The sequence below is a fragment of the Pezoporus flaviventris genome, unplaced genomic scaffold (assembly GCF_033815535.1).
Source record: "Pezoporus flaviventris isolate CSIRO_AGI_PZ_B2104156 unplaced genomic scaffold, CSIRO_AGI_Pfla_v1 ptg000029l, whole genome shotgun sequence".
In the NCBI taxonomy this organism is placed as follows: Eukaryota; Metazoa; Chordata; class Aves; order Psittaciformes; family Psittacidae; genus Pezoporus; species Pezoporus flaviventris.
This window is the reverse complement of record NW_026892577.1, coordinates 14,140,438-14,161,712: the sequence shown is the minus strand read 5'-3', so window position 1 is coordinate 14,161,712 and position 21,275 is coordinate 14,140,438. Positions and strand designations below refer to the sequence as shown.

Below are 21,275 nucleotides of genomic sequence, written 5' to 3'. Positions count from 1 at the left end.
TAGTAATGAATAGAATGTGTCATCTACTTTTCACCGAAGAAGTTCTTACAAGAATTAATATTTAGCGTATATTTCATATTAGCTTCTTATGGGATTTTGTATCTACTTCCAATCTTAAACAGACCAAATCACTGCATAAATCAAACAACATAAATTTCAGTAACTCCTGAAAACTCTTTAAGTGCCTCAATCTTAATCTTTTCATCTAACAGGGGCATTTTCCTTTTAAACCAAAATTATAAAACTCAAAGGAATTGCTTCTTTTCATAGAGGAAAAAGCCTGATCCACTGAGCTGAATTCCATTTTTAAGGAATTGAAAAATTTCGAATTCCCAATTAATTAAGTGGAAGGTCAGAGCATTTAACAGAAAGTAGTTAAATCTTTAAGGATTTATATACTTATTTTACTCAAAGTATAAAGATGATCCTTTAGTCCTAACTTTAATTTCTCAGTACTCCAGTACTGAACTAGATATAAACAGTCACATCTAAATTGATACACTAACTATAGGAATTAAATTGAGGTGTATTTAACTCAACAGTGGTAATAGCCTGGTTTAGAAAAATTTAATTAGATGATGCTTTTGTATAAATAATAAACAATATAAAATAATAGCAAATAAAGCACCTGAAAGCTATGAACATAACCCTTTAGAATATGAATCTCACCTCTAATGTTTCATTCTGGGCGTTATATCGTGGACAGAGTCTGATAAGGCTCGATGCCCCATCCAAAACTTCACAAAGCTCTTTTAAAAATACACCACAGAAAGGAACAACTTTACAGCCTGGAATATTGAGTGCCCGGTTAACCACTTTCCTGTATTCAGATGATGACTCATGCTGTGCCATAGCATCTTTCAGACTTCGCATGGTTTCAATATCTGACTGGTCCATAAATTGCCACATTTTTAAAACTTTCCTTGACCTATTGCAAAAAGAGATTACAACATTTATTAAAAAAAATTAAAATCAATTTACATTCAAGTTCAACACCTACAGCACATTTGTAATAGAGGAAATTATTATCATTATTCAGAAATGAATGCATGAAAGCAAGATTATTTTTATGAGAATTTGGGGTTGTGGACCATTTTGCCCCTTTTGAATTATTAAGAACAAAACTAAAAAGAATCAAGCAGTATAATCTACTGGAATCATATTTGACGTTTTAATAAAAGCTCAGGTGCATAAGACATAGAATCATAGAATCAGAATAGTTAGGGTTGGAAAGGACCTTAAGATCATCTAGTTCCAACCCCCCTGCCATGGGCAGGGACACCTCACACTAAACCATGTCAACCAAGGCCTCATTCAACCTGGTCTTGAACACTGCCAGGGATGGAGCATTCACAACCTCCCTGGGCAACCCATTCCAGTGCCTCACCACCCTAACAGGAAAGAACTTACTCCTTATATCCAATGTAAACTTCCCCTGTTTAAGTTTTAATCCATTACCCCTTGTCCTATCACTACAGTCTCTAATGAAGAGTCCCTCTCCAGCATCCCTATAGAAGCAGGCTTTCTAACACTTTCATTGTGTTACTGTCTTAAAATCACAAGGGCTTGGGAAGAAATGAGAAAAGATTAAAGAACTTATAAAGATAAACCAGATTATTTATTATAAATTCCTTTAGTTGTATTATGAAAAACCATAAAGTTAGCAAAAGTTGAGGGTTTTAATTAAATTTATTTAAAATAATTTACTTTGATTTTTTTTTCCTCATTTCATTCACAAAATAAATTACTTAATTTCATGGAAATAAGTAAATCAGGACCATGTTCCAGCTCTCAGGCACCAATGCAATGCTGTAGATGAAAAGAACCTTTGATTTCAAACAGAAATAGCTCCTGATGCTCCCTGAGGATAGTGGGTACAGCAGGGAGCCTTCCCGCATTCTAAACTGTATGTCTGTGCAATGATAGGGCCTTTTTACCTAGTCCTGGCTCCAAACATACCAAAAGGTCTGTAGAAAGGCTAACAGTAGAATATCCTTAACCTTTCCTTTCTGCCCCTGTCTGGGAAACACTGCTGAGCAGCACTAAGCCTTCCTCTCCTCTCTTTCCCTTGTGCTGTGCAGATGCATCAGAGATAAAATTAAGCCTTTAATTGGCTTTGTATTTTCTCTCACAACTTAGCTTGTAGACTGCGGATGCATTCTTCTGAAAAGGACTCCTCATGCCTATGAGTGTTTCAAATGTGTTTTATATAGCAAAAATGTAAACCAATCACTCAGTGAGAATCCTTAGTAATCCACAAAGAGCAACAATACAAACACTTTGAAGCTTTATTACACAAACATGTTAAACAACGAGGGTCAAGCTAAGAAATGGGAAATATGGTCTTAACTCTTCCCTGTTCAGTCCGGTTGATCAGCTTTACTCGATTAGATTAACCACAACTGCTTCCCCATCTTCTTTTGACATTAAAAAATTTCTGCTAAAAAAAAACCAAACAGAAATAAATTTTCTAATATAACATATTTAGGATGTACTAGGAAAACCAATGGTGTCTCCAGAGCATTTTAAAAAACAGCTTTTAGCATGCTTCATTTTTCCAAAAGGGATTACTAGAAAGTCACTGGGTGAGATAGTGTGATTTAGCCATGGATTTCTGTTTAGCCCATTGTTCTCCAGAAACATCTGCTTAACAGAAGCTGCAGTGTAATCTGTCACTGAAAAGCCATTTAAAAAAAGAGTTGCCAGTACCTCAGCCCTGCCAGAAATTCCATTACAGCGTTGTAGTTGCCCATATTCCAGCAGCATTTTGCCACATGTACTAAATATGAGAAGACTTCTCGTTTCTCCTCCATAGAACCTGCAGTCAGGATCAGCCAGGTAACCCATGAGCTCACCTTGTAAAATAAAACAGATGGTACAGTCAATCAAAGCAATGTCACTTGGAGAATTCATGCATACTTGATGGAAAACGTGGGGTTTTGTGATTTCCTTCTGTCAGCAGCTATCAGGCAAAATTCTACTTCTACATTCTGGGCCAAATCATATATGCAATGCAAACACACCTTACACACAGCCATACTCATATTACAGCAGTTAAATGATAAACTACTCTAGAAATACTTAAACAAAAACTTACTGCATCTCAAGATATTCCAAATATGCGTTCAGGCCACAAAAGAATATGGACAGATTTCTAAAGCTGCCAGAGAGATCTGCAGTGTAAATTCTTATTAACATAACTTACAAATCTCAGCTTCACTCTAAATAACCCTTGTTCGTACAACATGGACAGTGAAAGTTGATAAATTGGAATTCTTATTTTTACTTAACTTCACAAAACTGGTACTTGTATTTAATGTACAAAATTTGCTAATTCCTATATGCACTGAACATTTGAAATAATTCATATTATTCAAGATTACAAATTCAGTAAGAAAACCCCACCTTCCTAAGTGTGACCATACTACCAACTTCTGTTCTGATTAATTAATGCCAGAATCAGAAATTAATGTTGCGTGTGATTCTGTTTGTATTTAAACAAGCAAAAATCAAACCTTCATTTTATCAGTGTGCAGATTTTCTTTCCAGTTTATGTTCCCACAACATCCATAAAAAGTAGCTATATTTCACATGGAAACCTAATTTAAACCAACTGTTCCTTCTTACAATATGATTCCCTGGGGGCTTGATTTTTATCATTGTGTAAACACTTAGGAAGCAATAAACGTGATTTGTTTACTGACACTAAGTTCCATTCTTTGGTCCTGAAGATCTCAAGTGTTTACAGACAATACCAGTGTGAGGAGAGCCTTATAAAAATTAGGAAATGTTAGTTCCCCCCTCAGGGGGCATGGACTTTTATTTAAAAAAACAAGCATGTGAAATAAAATGCGTTAGTACTTACAGGGGAAAAACCCACCAATCAACTACACTAAAACTATATAGGACTTCCATTTATGCAAGTCTATACAGACACAGCGTTCTGAGCCTGTCACTCCCAAGGGAGAACAGTCAAAAAAAAAGAAAAATCTAAGTCACTATCTAATCTTTCTAATGCCTAAATCAATCAAGAACAACTGAACAATAAATGAGAAACGTGCAGAGAAGACAAACCATAGCTCAAATACATGCAATGCATATGTGTGTACAAAACCATCACATTTTAAAGACTGAATTCCTGAAGAAATTAGGCTGTAAAATCATTTCATCTTTCATACAATGAGGACATACTTGGGAATGCATACCATGGTGATGGGAATGCTCTAATGGGATGTGAGGAACAGGGGACAATGGACCCGTTAAAAAACAGTATTCATCTGTCCTAGCCCTCATTGGACAACTTGGGTATGGAAAGCCAGAGCTGGAAGAAACCTGCTTCAAGTCTAGTGGTTACCAAAAGAAAGCAGGTTAACTATTGTTTCAATAATTACTGTATGTTTTACAATTGACATGTAATAAGAAGAAAGTTTAGGAATAGATAACAGGTACAGAACTTTCAACAATGGTAGAACAAGTACCAGAGTCCAATGTTGTAGATCCAGAAGAAAATTTCTCAAACACTGTTGCTGTAGAGACCATGATACAAAATAAATAAAAGCTATTAATACTGGCTGCCCTATACAAGATACATCTAATGGCTCTGTCAGCTCTAAATGAGAATGTGAATTTAGCTGAAATTTTATTTGAAGTGCTCAATTGGCTATTCCTAAAATGTAAAAACTGAATCGATAAAGAAGTGCATACCTGATGAGCATTAGCGTATGGAAGAACACACAAAAAACCCAGATCACTGCATGACACAGGTCAAATGAGGGCAAAACCAGAATAAAAGGTAACACAATTAATGCATTTAAAAAAAACAGAAATTGTGAAACAAAACAGTTCAATCTGCAGTTCAAGGCTGGCATAGATTTATTTGTGTATGCTAGAATAAAGTTACATATTGTTTTTGGATAATATTCCTGTTTTCCAGAAATGGCTCTCTTAGGGAATGCAAATGCTAAACATGCAATCTCACAAAAAAGAATTAGTATTTGTTTGGTGTAAAATACCAAGTGTAGTAATGACAGTTTGATTAATATGTGTTTAAGGTAGTAAAGATGTAATGCTCAGGAGAAAACAGTATCAAAATTGAGAAAGAATGTCTAAAAAAGCAATTGAATTTAGACTCCCAACTAAGAAGCAACCTTGAAACTAGGACAGCCACTTGTAGAAATTTTATTTAATAGGGAGTTTAGGGCTGCTATAAACAATTATGAATTCTTACAAATGCTCAGTAAAAGCAAACAGAAAATGATAAAGGTCAGTTACAAGGCTTTGTAGCATCAAGACTGTGTATGTAAATGCAAGAGCAAAATAAAGTTGCAAACAGCAGTAGTGTCCATGAAGTTTATGCTCATTCCTCTTTCAGGGCAAGAACAGACTTACAGGAAGAGTAAACAAGTAGGAAGGAAAAAGAAAGTTTCTGAATTTGTAAATCTTAAAACAGAATGGGCAAAAGCAGATATAATGGATTGGGCAGAATCAGAGGACAGAAGTGAGCATCTAAAGATACAACCCCCTCCTGAAAATTAATCAATTTTATTAATCTGCTTTAGAAATTTCAGTATTTTCATTTTTCCTGGAGATCAGGAAAAGTGTGAGGAGCAGGCTGGGATACTTCAGTCAGAAGCAGATAATGGAAAATTTCATTCATATCATTTTACATGCTGATGAATTTAGGAATGAAGCAGAGCTGTTCTTCTATATATGCTACAGACTGTTTCAACCTACAGTTCTTTTGTCATATCTAGCAGTAGCCAGGAGTATAAATTGACTTTTCTGGTGGTTCTGAATAGCACCAGGTCTCCAAAAAGATTTTCTATGAATTATTCAGAGACTGTTGTTTGATTAATCTGAACCCATCATACATTAATCTGAACACATCCCCTGGAAAGGGAGATTATGGGCTTCTCAGAAAAGCTGTATCCCAAAACTGGTTTCTTGGAAGGTTTTATCAGTCTGAGACTAGAGCAGCAATGATTAAAATGGAACAGTACTGTCAGAAAGGAGGGAGCAGAGGAATGGAGCAGTGAACAAAGGTCATCTCCTTTCATTCAGGGAAGTTTCTGCTGAATGTTGTGCTTAACATCTGCAATGGCTTTTGTACTCCTAGCTTTTTTAGTGAAGACAGCTGGAAAGCAAATTCAGCCAAATAACATTGCTAGGGGGCATTTCCCCAAAATTAAATGTGGCCCTGGAACCCGGGTAGGAAACAAACACAGAATTAATAAGCAGAATTATCAGTTACCCACTTAAATTGCCATGGGGTATTTTTCTTATAGATGTTTTGAAGGGGGGAGATCTCATTGAATCAATAGGCTTTACAGGAACAGAAAACAGAAGCTGAACCTCAGCAAACTCCCTGCATATTTTATTCTACCCAGGCAGATTAAACTGATGGATCCACAAACTTTACAATGAAGAAAAAATATTCTCAAGCTCTTCAATAAATGCATAATGAAATAGTTTGGGTATGGCATTAATTTGAGATGATTACTCATTACATCCACAGCTAAAAGGAACAATGTACAAGCAACACTGAAACGCAGATTAAGTTGAAAGGACTGCAATCTTCAGGAAAAAATCGTGTTTGACAGCTTAGAGGAAACTGAAGCATATTAATGAAAACATACACTAGTTAAACAATACGCAGTAAACCCACTCCAGAATCTTGTGATTTATTGATAAACATGTGAGCAGTCCAGCATATTTCCTCCAAGGTACGGCTCGTTAGGAATCATCAACATTCTCAAATGACTGTCCTGCTGCCACTGGATCCCCCAAACACCTCATAATGTGTATACTAAATTTTTGCTGTCTTGGATGCATAAACTGCCTCTGCACAGAGGGTATTAAAAAATAGCAAACTTTTCAGGATCTTCGTACAAACTAAAGATTCCACCTGTGTACACCTGAGGTAGATGCACCTCACACAAAAGACACCTTGGCAAGGAAGTAGTACAGACAGTATTTTAGAGTGGCATAGTGTCACTAAAACCAGGTGTGATTTCTACCTCTAAAAGTGGTTTTCTAGCAAGCAGGGGACAGCAAAGGGAAGCTCCCTCCTGGCAGCCTCTGACTTCTGGACACTTCAGCCAATTGGATACAAAACAGCACCTCCTCTTCCAACAGTTCATTCTTGGTTGGCTTGCAGAGCTATCTCCCCAGCTGCATCACACCTAAGGAACACCTAATGCAAGGATGAAGAACTGTCAGGTAGCCAGCTACCCAGTCATCAGGCTGCCACTACAGCAGCACGAGGGCTTCGCATTTCAAGCAATGCCTGAACTAACTAGCTCCAGGACACCACGGAGAGCACACCCCAGCCAAAAGACTGCACAATAACAGTCTTGCCAAGCAGATCAAAATACACTAAGGGTATTCCTCAGAATGACCAGTAATGCTTTTTGGACCAAGTTTTTGTGTTAGGTATCACTTTACTGTCAGATCACAATATACATATCGACATATTAATCATTATTTCTTAGTTTACTTTTTTTTTCCACACTTGACTTACACAGTTCTGTTTACTTAACTCATTTTAAACTCCCTTCAGAACAGAAATCATCACAGCAAACCTATAATTAGATTTCCGCTGCACTGCTGATGAGTCTGAAAACTATGAGAAAATATATCCTGGCTTCATTGCTATAATCCACATGATTGCAAGACACAAGAAAAGTCAGAAGATAAAATATGGTCCACTTAAGTAAGTTAGTAACAACATCTGTCTTTTCATTCAGATAGAAAAAAATTACTTCAGGATTACTGCATACTAATACTAAGTAGTAAACAAGGAAAATCAAATAAAATAGATACTTACAGATTTAAGCATTTTCTGGTCCCCTAATACAGAGCAGCACTGACAGCATTGTGCCAAATTAATTTCAGATATATTGCAAAGTAGCCTTGTTTGGAACTCTTCAGAGATATAGGAGCCTCCTTCACATCTGAGTATGAGCACACAGATCTGAGTCTGATCTGCACCAGATGTCCAGGCAATACAGACTGTAGCTGAGCAATGATCTCTAGCACAGTACTACAAGATCTGTACAGTTTAAGGGGTTTTGCAATTATCTTTTCATATCACCTCTACTATTTTGACTGCACTAAAATCCTTTCAACAGACTTTTTTTTTTTAGGTTTTTAGGCTTTTTGTACTTGGATCAACGTTTTCACATAAATTCAAGTTAGATTCCGCTAATGCATTTGGGAAAGGCATATTATAACTCAATGTTAATCTTCAAACATACTGTGAATTTCTTAGTCACTGACTGAGTCTTATTCAATGTTTCAACTTACTTTGGAATTTTTACAACTGTAGCAAGACCTTTATTTAGGATAGACAAACCTTGGACCTATGGAGACATTCTCAGAAAGCTCCACAAATTTCTGTTATGATTTTCAGTTTTCCCTTTTCACTCATATTTTAAGACAGAAAAGCTTCTACAGCTCTACTTCCAGAATTAATAGTAGGAATATATTTCTTAAAAACAGCATTTTATTAACAAAAACTAAACAAGCCCATGCTAAACTTTTAAACATGGGAAATCTATCAATCATTCAAAAAATAAAATAAGCCCCTGTTTTTGACTACCTGATCACTAAACTACCACTGTTTTATAGTCAAGTCTACATGCAGGCAAAAATCTCCCAATTTGTCAGTGACAGGACTCTGATACTTATTATTGATGCTCAACTGCTTTTACTAGTAAAATATGAAGGACATAAAGGAGACACCCTTGATGGAACTTGATCCTCAAGGTGTAGCATATAACCTTAAAGTCCTTAGAAGTGTAAACTACAGGACTGTTTACCATTAACTCTACATGAATCCTGCTCCATATAGTATACAAGACAGAACAATGCTTAATGCAAGTTAAGTATTAAATGTATCACTAAATTTGTCATGGATTTACTTCACTCCTTTTCTCCTTTTTAGTTTACTAGTGCTCAAGATTCTAAAAGTTCATATACATATATATTAAAAAAAAAAGAATATATAACTTGTAGAGAATTCATTGTATGCTTATTGGAAATTAATTTATTATCTTTCATTGGACTGCAAATGCAGCAGTGGTATTGAGTGAGGAAACTGAAGATTCTCCACCTGCAAAGCCCAGTGTTTTGTCATTTGTACTGCTGTACACTAATTTCCCCAGCTCTTAAGTTTACAAAACTTTCACAGTAATTCCCAAGCTACATACTTCAGTGGGTGATGCTACATGGAAGAAATGATGTCTTCTATTTTTGTATTACATTTCTTAGGAACTTCATGATACTTGTGAAATGCAGCTTTCAGTGGTGAAATGAGCAAATGCAGCTGTCTACCTGCAGATTAACACTTACCATCACTAGCAGTTAATATAAAATCTTTTGCCTTACCACAAACTAAGATTACAGTACATATCTTTGCTTGATAAAATCAAGGTGTTTAAGTAAAATCTGAAGAACTTGAAAAATCCATGTAAAAAAATAACCCTCAGCAGATATTTATCATGCAGTATTTATGGCAAGAGGAAAAAACAAACATTAACTTGTTTAAAAGCAAAATTTTTAGTATATCAGTGTACTTTGACTTCTCCTTCTTTAGAACAAAAATTAAATTCACCTTTCACAACACTATAAAGACTTTCCACAAAGTAAAAGTGTTATTAAGGGATATTATTATTCTAAACCTGTAAGGAGCAGATTAATATTTACGAGGCTTTCAAAACCACTAGCAGTGTGCAGTGTTATCACTAATAGCTGGCTACAGTGAGTTCCTTTGCATTGCTAACTGTGCACAAACCCCTTAGTTCTTAATGATGGATATAAGGAGAACAGTATGCAACATAGAACTGGTTTACTTTATGTGGATTTTGCTAAAATGTCATTATTAACATTTTTGGGCTTTTGCTATAAGATACAAAATATTTTTCAAATGTATTTTTTTTAAACCTGAGTGTTTAAAATTGCATATTTTATGAACAGATGGTTCACTTTTCATGCTTGAGTGAAATTATATAACCTTACAAAGAACATTTACCATTTTAAATCTGATTAAACACTATTCCAAACAAGGACTGGAAACAGTTTGATATTAGAACAAACACAATCTTCTAAAAAGTATTATGCAAACCCATTTAGGCATTGCAAAAAAATGCTGAACTAAGAGGCAGAGCGCAATATTTATTTACATTCCATTATTTCAGTAAAATGCTATGTCTCTGTTTTGCTAGTGAGGGTTTAAATATGTGTTTTGAATGAACAATGAAGAAAACTGACAAATTTAAACCATTAAAAATAAACCTATCATCAATTAGTGTACTAAATGGCCATATTTTTAGTTAATGTTACTGATATGAGAATGACTTAGTGAATAATTAAACCTCCCCAGTAGCACTGCTATAAAGGAGGAGTTCAAACATTTTTACCTTCTTAGCTTATTTTTTGGCAATACTGAATTTCATATCTTTCATTTTCAGTTCCATAGTGGGAATAACTTCAGACAGCTCTTTGAATGATCTTTCAGTCTGGTGCAATTTCAATCACAATTGCTTTGTATACATATCTCAGCATGCAAAATTAAATGCTTCAATTTGTTTTAAGGGTTTATTGCTTTTCTTTTCCTTGAAGCTGTGGCCAGAAAGAAATTAATTAAATGTTTACATAAATATAAATGTTTACAACATGTACACTGAACTTGTGTTTCTGTGGATGCTTTGCTGGCAAAAGGCAGAAGGTTGGCTGGGAGTAAAAAACGTACATTTGGAAGAGTCTGGGAGAGTAAAAATACATGAAAAAGGTGCCCAGGAAGACTGTGGCATAACATAAAGGCATGATACTGAGTACATGGCACTCAAGATAAAGAAGCAGTGCAAACAAATAATACCATAACAGAACCAGAGAGAAGAACTAAATGAAGAAGAGAAAGGCACAGGAGGCAACAAGGAGAAATGGAAAAAAGTATGTTTTTACAGTTACCAGGCTCCTAAAACTTACTTTGGTACCATTTTCCTAATCTCTTCCCAGCTACCAGGCCTCTGCTAACTCTGCAGAATCTCCTTAATTGATTCCTGCCAGTTTTTACGCATCCATGAAAACTGAAGTTCTGAGAGTGAGTGCTCTATCAGAGCAGAAAAAGATATTAGTACTGTTATTATGTGCACAGTCTTAGAGAATCCAAAAGCCAATAGGTTTGCAAAGATGGATGTTACTATATCTCACTCTCCTCCCACACTAGCCAGTAATTCAGAATCAGCTTTTAATAACATTTAGTAACAGGAAAGAATATCTGTCTTTAGCTTGATTCACTGCCTTGCTCTGAAATGACTCTATGATCAATTTGATATTATTAGAAGCAAATGAAATACCAGCTGTGTCTCACTGTTGAGTACACGTTGTGCCCAAGTCTCCACTATCATATAACTACTGTTTTAATCAAACTTTTAAAGACTATGGGCCTTATTTATAGTTGATGATACTGAATGTGTGTAGCCCAAAATATTCATAATAAATAAAACGTGAATATAAAATACCTTCTAATTATCTGTGTACATGTGTCACATGCTACAATATAGCTTTCCATTCTCCTAGCACATTAAAAATATCTAAAAAGCTGAAACATTTAAGAATATTTGAAATATCTACAGGTGGGTTTGCTTCTTCCACTCCTGTAAATCTGAATTAATTTCTGAAACAAAGTTACATGCTATAAACAGGCACATGTGAGCCATAGTTTTTTCTCAAATACACTGGCTTAGCAGTATGTTATCCTTATTTATATAGGGATACTATGCATCTTTAAAACATACAGAAAGATTCTTCTTTACCTGAAAATGCTTTAAAGAGATGTTAATTTATATACTGCAACACTTCCAAGTTTGGAGCTATACACTTTCTGAAAACACAGAAGTCCATTGTTTTAAAGATGGCTTTCCCTAGTTTCTTCTGGCAATAAAACCAGAAATAGAACAAACACAGAACATTCTACTAAACTTATTGCGTAAAAATCTTATTTATTCACCTGCTGTTGAAAATCTGAACCAACTGCAGTCAGACTATCTGAAACAACGTTTTCTTCAAAACGTTCATAAAGAAGTAACAGAATTAAAGATACTAACAGGCAAGGAAACAAACAACCCACAGCAACAAGGTGTATAATATACAGAATTTTAGGTCAAATAGGTTAAAGCGACAAAAATGTAATTCCCTTCCTCTGAGATCATTTGAAACCTCAGGCTGTTGCCAGAAGAAAATGAGAGAAAAACAATAGGACCTATTCATTCTACTGCCCAATTTTCCTACAATGCATTAAGTAAAAACTAAAATTACTGTCCACTTTTTTCAGTTTCTCCTTTAAATGTCTTCTGAAATGTTACCAATAATTTTTGTTTTCTATACAGTACAGAGACAAGGAACAAAACACAACCTTTATGACAGCTCAGATTACAAACTGCCATCCTGGAAAATTAGGATGACAACTGGATCAAAGAAAGCGTAGAAATATATCAGGGGTCTAAAATCATAGCAGTTAAATGTTTTCCTTTTAGTAATGTAACTTCTGTTTTCACTTTGTATATTTGTTAAATCTGATCTAAACTTCAGGATTAAGGAACTGGAAAAAGCTGCATTTTATCATAGTATTGTAAAAGAAAATTTCTGAAAAATTTCAATTTCAACCAATTTAGATGTCTAAGGTAGTTCATGCACTGTCTAGAAGAGCTGTAGACGCAGTTGAACACAATACAGTTTTCTCTCCTTTTTTTTGTAAACCAAACAAAATTCCTGGTTTGGTTTTCAGTGTTTTGATGCCACACTATTACATTACTCCAACAAAGTGATTGATTGGATTTGTTCTTTACAAGGGAATTAGCACCTTACTAATTGCAGAATGCTAGGATGCATTTCTTCTAAAGCAAACCTATTTATTTGTTTTCATTAGGTCTGAAATATGTACATTTCAAATCCATTAGAAGCATGGTATCATTTCTCTCAGTTCTGTTCTCCTCCTCATTAGATACCTGAAAATTATTGCATAGTAATCGATATTCTTTCTACAGTGTAGTATATAAACACAATGATTCACTAATACCTTTCATCTGCATCTCTCATCCTTCTGCGATTATCAATCATTTTTAACTTTTCCTTTTTCAAATCTATTGCATCTACTCCACATGTTGAAAAGTTCTCTAATTCTTTGATTACTTTTTTTTTTTTTTTTAATTTAACTTTAGTTTTATGAGCCATTTCTTAAACAGTAGTGACCAGGCTTTCTATATCAGCGTTACAGAAGTTACTTAAGCTTCAGTGGCAATCTCACCATGACCATCTTCTATAGTACTTCCAGGGAAGCAAAATATGAAAAAACATGTTATGTTTTGCTTCCAGGGAAGCAAAATATGAAAAAACATTATGAATCTTTAATGACTGGGCTATATGTCATACGAACTTCTATCTGTTAAACAGTAAATCCTGCATACAAACATTAGCAGATTATAAGATTCTGATTTTCTTTTGAATATTTTATTTCTCTGTGAATTTCTGTACAGACCTGAGAGCTAGAATGACGTGAAACTTTTTAAATGCTAATGAAATACAACCCTAGAATGCATTCCATCTCGTTTTGTAGGGTTTTGTGTGGCTCTTCAGGCAAGATGTAAGCAGCCTGCGGAAACCTAGCCACAAAGACAGTAAAAAAGGAGATCTCCAGAACATGTAAGTTGGTTACCTCACCTTTAAAGCAGGAATAGAGCTCCTATTATAACAAAAAAAAAAATCATGCAAGGCCCACAAAATTAAATTTATACTACCTATTGCTACTTATTTTTTGCATTGTCACCTGGTAACACTAAGGTTAATGTCTGCTTGGCCAAAAGCCTATTCAACCTTTGTGAAGGAACAGCCTAATACATTCCAATTCAATGCGAAGTCCTTCTGGCTTGAGGCACAACCACAACTGTCCTCCTTGTGTGTTAAGTTAGGTTTGATACAGATTTCTTACTATATACTTAACTTGGTTTCCTGATTTCTTTTCATCTTTTTCACAGTTTTCAGTTCCTCTCAGGCTCACAACACTGTGATCTCAGATCAAGAGTATCTGACAAAAATGTATTTCCATTGTCACACTAGGAGACCCAATGATTTTCAGAAACCTTGCAAGACTCTCAAGATGTTAAAACAAGGTACAGATAAGGAAATACTGAAAATGGCAAAAGCTCCAGCTACTGTTATCCTGCCTTTCTATAGAGAAAAAAATTTAGGAAGTGTTCCTGATGGATTATCGTCATTAATGTGATCACTAAATCATGTCCAGTACTTTAAGTCAAAACCTTACCCAGGTAATATACCAAAAGAATATGCACATTACAGGCCTCATCCAGTGTTAGACAGTATGCTGTCTATTACAGTTTTTCACAAATGAGAACTGAGTAGGAAAAATAACAGCAGTTATCTACTGCACATTCAGCCATCTTAATTGACTTCAAACAGCAATTTCACCTACTGCAGAGGGCAGCTGTTCTCTGATTCTGTTCTGCAATTCTTCGTAGACTATTTCCATATCAAACACTTACAGCTGACCGCTCAATGTAAGTATACATTCTTCTGTGTAAGTCCTTCCTATACCTCTTAGACTTCACTGTAATACTGTACACTAAATACTGTAATTCATAGTAAGCAACACTAACCAACAGTAAATACAAAGGTTTAAACAAATGACTATAAGATACTCATGTTCTATGTATCTAATCAGTAACTATTTAAATCATTCACATCTAGAAAACAGTTTTAAAAAATATTTATTTAAAAACATATTTAAAATATAAAGGAACCATTTGGTGTTTCCCAATATCTACTGCTCAATCTTGCACCTTGCAGCCAATGGGAGTTTGCAATTTCAGTCATGAACTGGGTTTTCTGTGAGTTACTGAATTTAAATAGTAAATATTTCTAGTAAAATTTACCTCAATAAGACCAATTTTTTCCCCCTACTTTTCACTTAAAGTCACTTTTAAAAAGGTATTTTAATAGAATCATAGAATAGTTAGGGTTGGAAAGGTCCGTAAGCTCATCTAGTTCTAACCCCCCCTGCCATGGGCAGGGACACCTCTCACTAAACCATGTCACCCAAGAAGCCATCCAACCTGGCCTTGAACACCGTCAGGGATGGAGCATTCACAACCTCCCTGGGCAACCCATTCCAGTGCCTCACCACCCTAACAGTAAAGAATTTCCTCCTTATATCCAATCTAAACTTCCCCTGTTTAAGATTTAACCCGTTACCCCTTGTTCTGTCACTACAGTCCCTAATGAAGAGTCCCTCCCCAGCATCTTTATAGGCCCCCTTCAGATACTGGAAGGCTGCTATGAGGTCTCCATGCAGCCTTCTCTTCTCCAGGCTGAACAGCCCCAACTTTCTCAGCCTGACTTCATATGGGAGGTGGTGAAGAAGTCTCAACAGGAATGACTGAGGTTGTTCCATATCAATGGGAATTTTAACATTAAAGTTGCCTCTTGGTGAAACAGTCAACATTATCTTTTAGTGTTAGCGGTTCGTAACTTTGCAATTATTGTAGTCTAGCATTACTTGTTTGGTAATGTTACATGGTAATTTTTCATTCAATTTGAATTAATTCCTTTCTATCTGGTGCACAGATTATATACCACTTAGTGCAGTGGATTACTGTAAGTATAACCTGGAATAACTTTTTTTTAAACATAGATGTTATATGTTTAAATGGAGTTATTGTACAATATTTACTGCTTGTAATAAATCACTATTTTGCTATCTGCTTTATCTTCTGGTGGACTATATCAGTTATCACAGCCAATCACAAGCATGAACTTTCAAAATGTCTTTGTTTATAAATGGCAAGAGAATTCTTGTGCAAAGAGTCATGCTTTTGTTGGCAAAAGTCAGTGAACGCTTGCTAATATTTTTTGGCGTTGCCTATAGAATTACTGCAGTGTATTTATAACGTGGGAGCCAGAATGACTTTTAGGGTGACAGGCTTCTGATACATAATGGGGAAAAAAATTCCATGCCACTGTTCTGCTAAATGAGCAATTGTACTATATAGAGGATTTTTTCATATAGCAGTATGGTTTTTAGTAATTTCTCTGACACGACATAACACTTGTTTAAAATGACAGTCAATAATTTCTGGTTTGTGACACAAAGGAACTTTTTTATTTAATAGAAGAAATACTGTTATTTTCATGGAAGCTTATATTGAATGAGAGCTGCAGGAGTGTTATAGATGAATAATGAAGATTAAAATATTTTCAAATTATTAAGTCCAGAGGAGGGCCACGAGGATGATCAGGGGACTGGAGCACCTCCCGTATGAAGACAGGCTGAGGAAGTTGGGGCTGTTCAGCCTGGAGAAGAGAAGGCTGCGTGGAGACCTCATAGCAGCCTTCCAGTATCTGAAGGGGGATTATAAGGATGCTGGGGAGGGACTCTTCATTAGGGACCATAGTGGTAGGACAAGGGGTAATTGGATATAAGGAAGAAGTTCTTTCCTGTTAGGGTGGTGAGGCACTGGAATGGGTTGCCCAGGGAGGTTCTGAACGCTCCATCCCTGGCAGTGTTCAAGGCCAGGTTGGACGAGGCCTTGGGTGACTTGGTTTAGTGTGAGGTGTCCCTGCCCATGGCAGGGGGGTTGAAACTAGATGATCTTACAGTCCTTTCCAACTCTAACTATTCTATGATTCTATGATTCTACTTGCTTTTCAATCCTGTGACTGTTCAGTATCAGAACACATGATGATCAATTTGATTTGTACAGCTAATTGCAGAATGTCCTAACACACTGCTTTGACATTGTACCTCACCAAGTCATACTTGAGCTCGACCTCTTCACCTTTTTCCCACTGCCCCCACTACGGCGATCACTGTAAGAGAAACACCACAGGAAGGGGGACCCTGCCTTTGTCAGCAGATAGATTCCTCTCCAACTATGCACCATGCACAGTATTTTCCTAAATACAGTAACTAAAGCTGATTTAAGTAATATTTAGGCTCTGTCTAAAAACCAACTTTTAGTTGCAACTTTTATGTTCCCATAATAGAATTACGTGAGAGAAGTCCACATATTGACACTATTTTATTATTTAATAACATGCAAGAAACAGGAATCCTCCAAAACATGCTAAATACTCAGTCACCGATTCTTATCTGCTCAGGAAGCAGGAAGTTCACTGAGGTTTAATACATATTCTGCTACATGTACTTAATTGTGTGCTGTCATTTTGATACTTGCACAACTTTCATCTCTTACTAAAGCATAAGAATGCGTTGGCTAACAAACTAAAAGAGCGTAAGTCAAGACTACCTTAATTTTATTCCACTTTTATGAATCTACGAGCTGCTAACATTACACATGATTCACACAAAAAAAAAAAAAGAAAGAAATTGTTCCATCTAAAACCTAAGGTTTTATTTAGGGGTGCTTTTGTTTTGGGTTGGGGTTTTTCGGGTGTATTTTTTTTTTTTACAATTTTCTCAAGGCTTGATTGATTTTCTATGAAACTCATCAGAAGATCACCTTTCTAAAAATAAAGTAAAATGAAAATGTGTGATATCAAGTGAAACTTCATTGTGCAACAGCATTCAAGACACACTGGGTGATTAAGTAAATAAATAAATAAAGCAGATTAGTTACACAGCAACTTCTAGTTTATAATACTTCTGGGCTGACTCCTAAGATCATGCTTAGTCTACAAAAATCCAAAAGAAATAAATAAAACTCCAGCTCCTGAACAAAATAATAAACTGACTGAAAGTATACCCCATACTGTCAGCATAAATACAAAGAACTAGAAGTCTTTTTTTTTCCTGTTTACTTTACAACGTGCAAGAAAAACTTCAGTTGCAGTTTTCCAAACTCACTGAGCATTAGGTCACATAACTCCTATCAAATTCAGTGGAAGTTATTTAGCTAAAATCCCCTCATCATCTTAACTTATGTTTTAAAAATCTGTCATGACAGCTAAATTCAGCTCTGAGAGACAAAGGAAATAACTAACCCACAAATCGCATAATATCCTTTATGAGAAGTAATTTCAAAGTTCTGTCTTACCTCATTAAACCTTGTCACCAGATCTTCTACAGCATTATGCTCACCATTGGGAGAAGAAAGAATAGAAGCAGATATGGAAGCTTTAATAGACGGCAGCTTGCTTTGACACTCAGCGTTACCCAAATCCCTGGTTAAAAAGCAGAGGTAGTCAATGGGTAAGACTTTACGATAGAGCTCCTGCTCCTGCTCAGTCAGCATGCTGGCAACCTCTTCTGGGAACTGGATGAGGTGCTGCAGTTCGATCAGCTCTTTGCTGATACCAGCCACGCTGGAGGGAAGGGCGCTGGAGCCAGCCATAGATGTGCACACTTGACGTTCTGAAACAAAACAAATAAAAAATTTACTAGGCTTTTGCCTTAACTCTTGGACTGGGCAGTGCAGAAGCAAGACAACTTGCTCTTTTGTTCTGTTAAACCATTCATTTGTTCAGCAGTACACTATATCCTAACTGCTTTACATTTAAACAACCTAAAATGTTCTTTCAGTCAGGGTCTTTCTGCACATCTCTATATCAGGTATTAGCTAACATAGCTGGTAAATGGGGCTTCTGAGATTAAGCTGCTTGCCAAAACATGCTTGTTTCCTGACTTCCAAATGTTTGCTTCACTCAGTGTCAGTCTTGTCAAAGCTTCAAATAAAAAGATCATCTAGGCAGGGTGCAGCTTGGTTTTGCCTCCATATTCAAGTCTGCAGTACAAATGGTTTTGAGGCCTTGCCTCGGGCATGGGGACTGTAGTGCCACAAGAAATAATGTACAATGATCACGTAAACCTCGTGTCAGTCAGCATTTTTTTTTTCATATTCCTCTTGCTGTAAGATACAATTCATCTGCACTCACTGCATTGTGAAACTAAATGTCCAAGGTTACAAGGCAGTTTTCATTCCCCTGGGAAAATGCATGTATGTGGGAGTATGCATGTTTTATCCATTATTACAAAACATTAACGGTAGTTTTATAATATACTAACAGTGATGTCCCTTGAAAAATAAAACTTTCCCTAAGAAGGAAGAAGCCAAGCTTTGTAATACCATGTGGGAAGCCTGAAACATCAACACCATGATTCCAAAACAGTGAGTGTGAGTCTTCTGACTAGATATGTTTAGATTGAATTCTCTGAACAAAAATTTTTCAAGAATTACTTAAATGTACAAACAGCCATAGTAGTATGCCCAGTACTCTTCTCCCTTCCCAGGAAAAGGAGTTTATTTTCTGTACTGGTTCACAAAATATCATCAGAGATTTTTTACATAAATAAAGCTTTAGGGCTAACAGAACCTGCTGAGAAATTTTCAAATACATAAAAAGCTTCTGAAAGAGCCAAAGAGTAATTATGTCTGTACCTAGACTAGGGAGGGAAAAAGTGATGGACTTAATTTGCAACAAGCAGTATCCTGGTTACACAGGGAGGAACTCCGTTTCAAGGATACTGAAGCAGTGCTGTACAGTATCTGCAGATATGAAGAAAACTGTCAAGATCAAGAAAGACTGGGGGGGGAAGACAATTAAGAACACCATGTTGACATGTTGATCCTGGTTTGGCAGCAGGTGAAGCACAGTGAGCTTCTGGCCTTCCTTTCAGTCTTGTTTGCTTTGATTCTGTATGAAACTCCAATTCTGTTTTGTACTTAAATCTGTGCAAAACAATTCTGAAAGATTTCGTTAGAAAAAGCTCATTTGACTGTTTCTGATGTAGCATCAGAACATAAGGTGATGCCAAAATAGAAACAATGCAAAATATAATGATCATTCTATATTACATATAGTTTACATATATAGAATATATACAGTATATGTATATACTATACATTACTATATATAGTATATACATATACTATATTTGCATAGTGCTTTGCATATATGGACCAAACCATCACTGTCACCACCAGCATTCTCTCAGGAGGATATGAAAGGCATGACACAAACATCCGCTAGCACCCATCTGCTCCTTAGAAGTCACAGTGCCTCACTGACCCCCCATGCATGACAGCTCTTCTCACTCAAGAACTTTCCTGTGAAATACAAGGCACCCTGCCAGCCAGAAGGCAGAAAAGTACAGCATGTACCAGCCTCTCCTGTGCCTCGCTGCTGAAAATGAGGTTGCACAGGTTGTGCTTATGTTGTCAATTTATTCTGGATCTCAAATGCACTCTTGAAGTGAACCTCCCAGGCATCCTAACTTACTGTGCTTCAGTTTACAGCCTCGGAGCACAACAAAGTGGATGTTTTTCACATGACACTGCACCAGAAGATGTGCTCCCAGAAGGCAACTAACACATCCCAGTTGCTAACAAGCTTTAGCTGTCAACAGCATCTGAACTCTGGAGAGGACACTGATGTCAGGAAAGGACAGCTGAACCAGACGGCTCGGATCACAGCTCTGCTGCAGAGATCACTAACACAGGAGACAAGGCAGCAAGCACTATGAACCATGCAATGTTGCAGAAATACTGGTGCTCTGCAAATCCAACATTGTTTGGTGGCTACAGTTATAAACACCTTGTATCAGTGTAATATGAAAACAAGGTGCAACTCTGTAAGGAGTGCTCAGTCACATAGTTGCCGATGGAAGAGAGAACGTGAGTGAAGATGAGCTGTTCCCCGACATAAGGCTTGCTGATGAGATTTAGGGGTGCACTTTCAGTAATTCACCTTCCCCATTACAATGTCAACTACCAAAACAGCCCACATTGGCACTTTTGAGAGAACTGCGTTCCACATTGCGTCAGAACTACAGCTTTGCTCAGACCTCAAAACCTGACAAAGGTGGACGCTGAATGTGCAACAGACTAGATCCTATTGCAGGATCTTATTGCACGCTGCCTTTGCCTAAGTGTAATCACCCTTCAGGCTCCATTTAATACAACCTCTCACATCTAACAACAAGGCTCAACACACTGAAATGGCCAGAGGTGCTCCAGACTGCTGAAAAGTACCAGGAGTCTCTCATTTGAATCCCTGCTAAAGCAGGGATTTTGAAAGCCATTAATGAAACTATATTCAACGAAACCATCATCATTCATAACAAAGGCTTCACAAGCCAGCTTCTTTCTAACACAAAAATGAAGCTGTCAGAAAGTTTTTTCGTGGAAGCTAAGCCAAGGTGATTCAAGTCACAGGCTAAACAAGATCAGCCACTGATATTGCTGGATTTGGAAAAGGATAAGAAATAAAAACTCTTCCTGATTCAAAAAGCTTAATTTCAAAGT

General features: G+C 36.4%; 1 protein-coding gene across 3 annotated transcripts in view; it reads right to left on the bottom strand.

Annotated features, from left to right (window-relative positions):
• PLCE1 (phospholipase C epsilon 1) overlaps nt 1–21,275 on the bottom strand; it is a 150,199-nt gene that overhangs the window by 40,586 nt on the left and 88,338 nt on the right. For all 3 annotated transcript variants that reach the window (XM_061459163.1, XM_061459164.1, XM_061459165.1), the window contains 3 exons: nt 18,069–18,385; nt 2,710–2,855; nt 670–928 (listed from right to left, as the gene is read on the bottom strand). In XM_061459163.1, the coding sequence (XP_061315147.1) occupies nt 670–928; nt 2,710–2,855; nt 18,069–18,385 (722 nt within the window). The remainder of the gene's footprint in view (nt 1–669; nt 929–2,709; nt 2,856–18,068; nt 18,386–21,275) is intronic.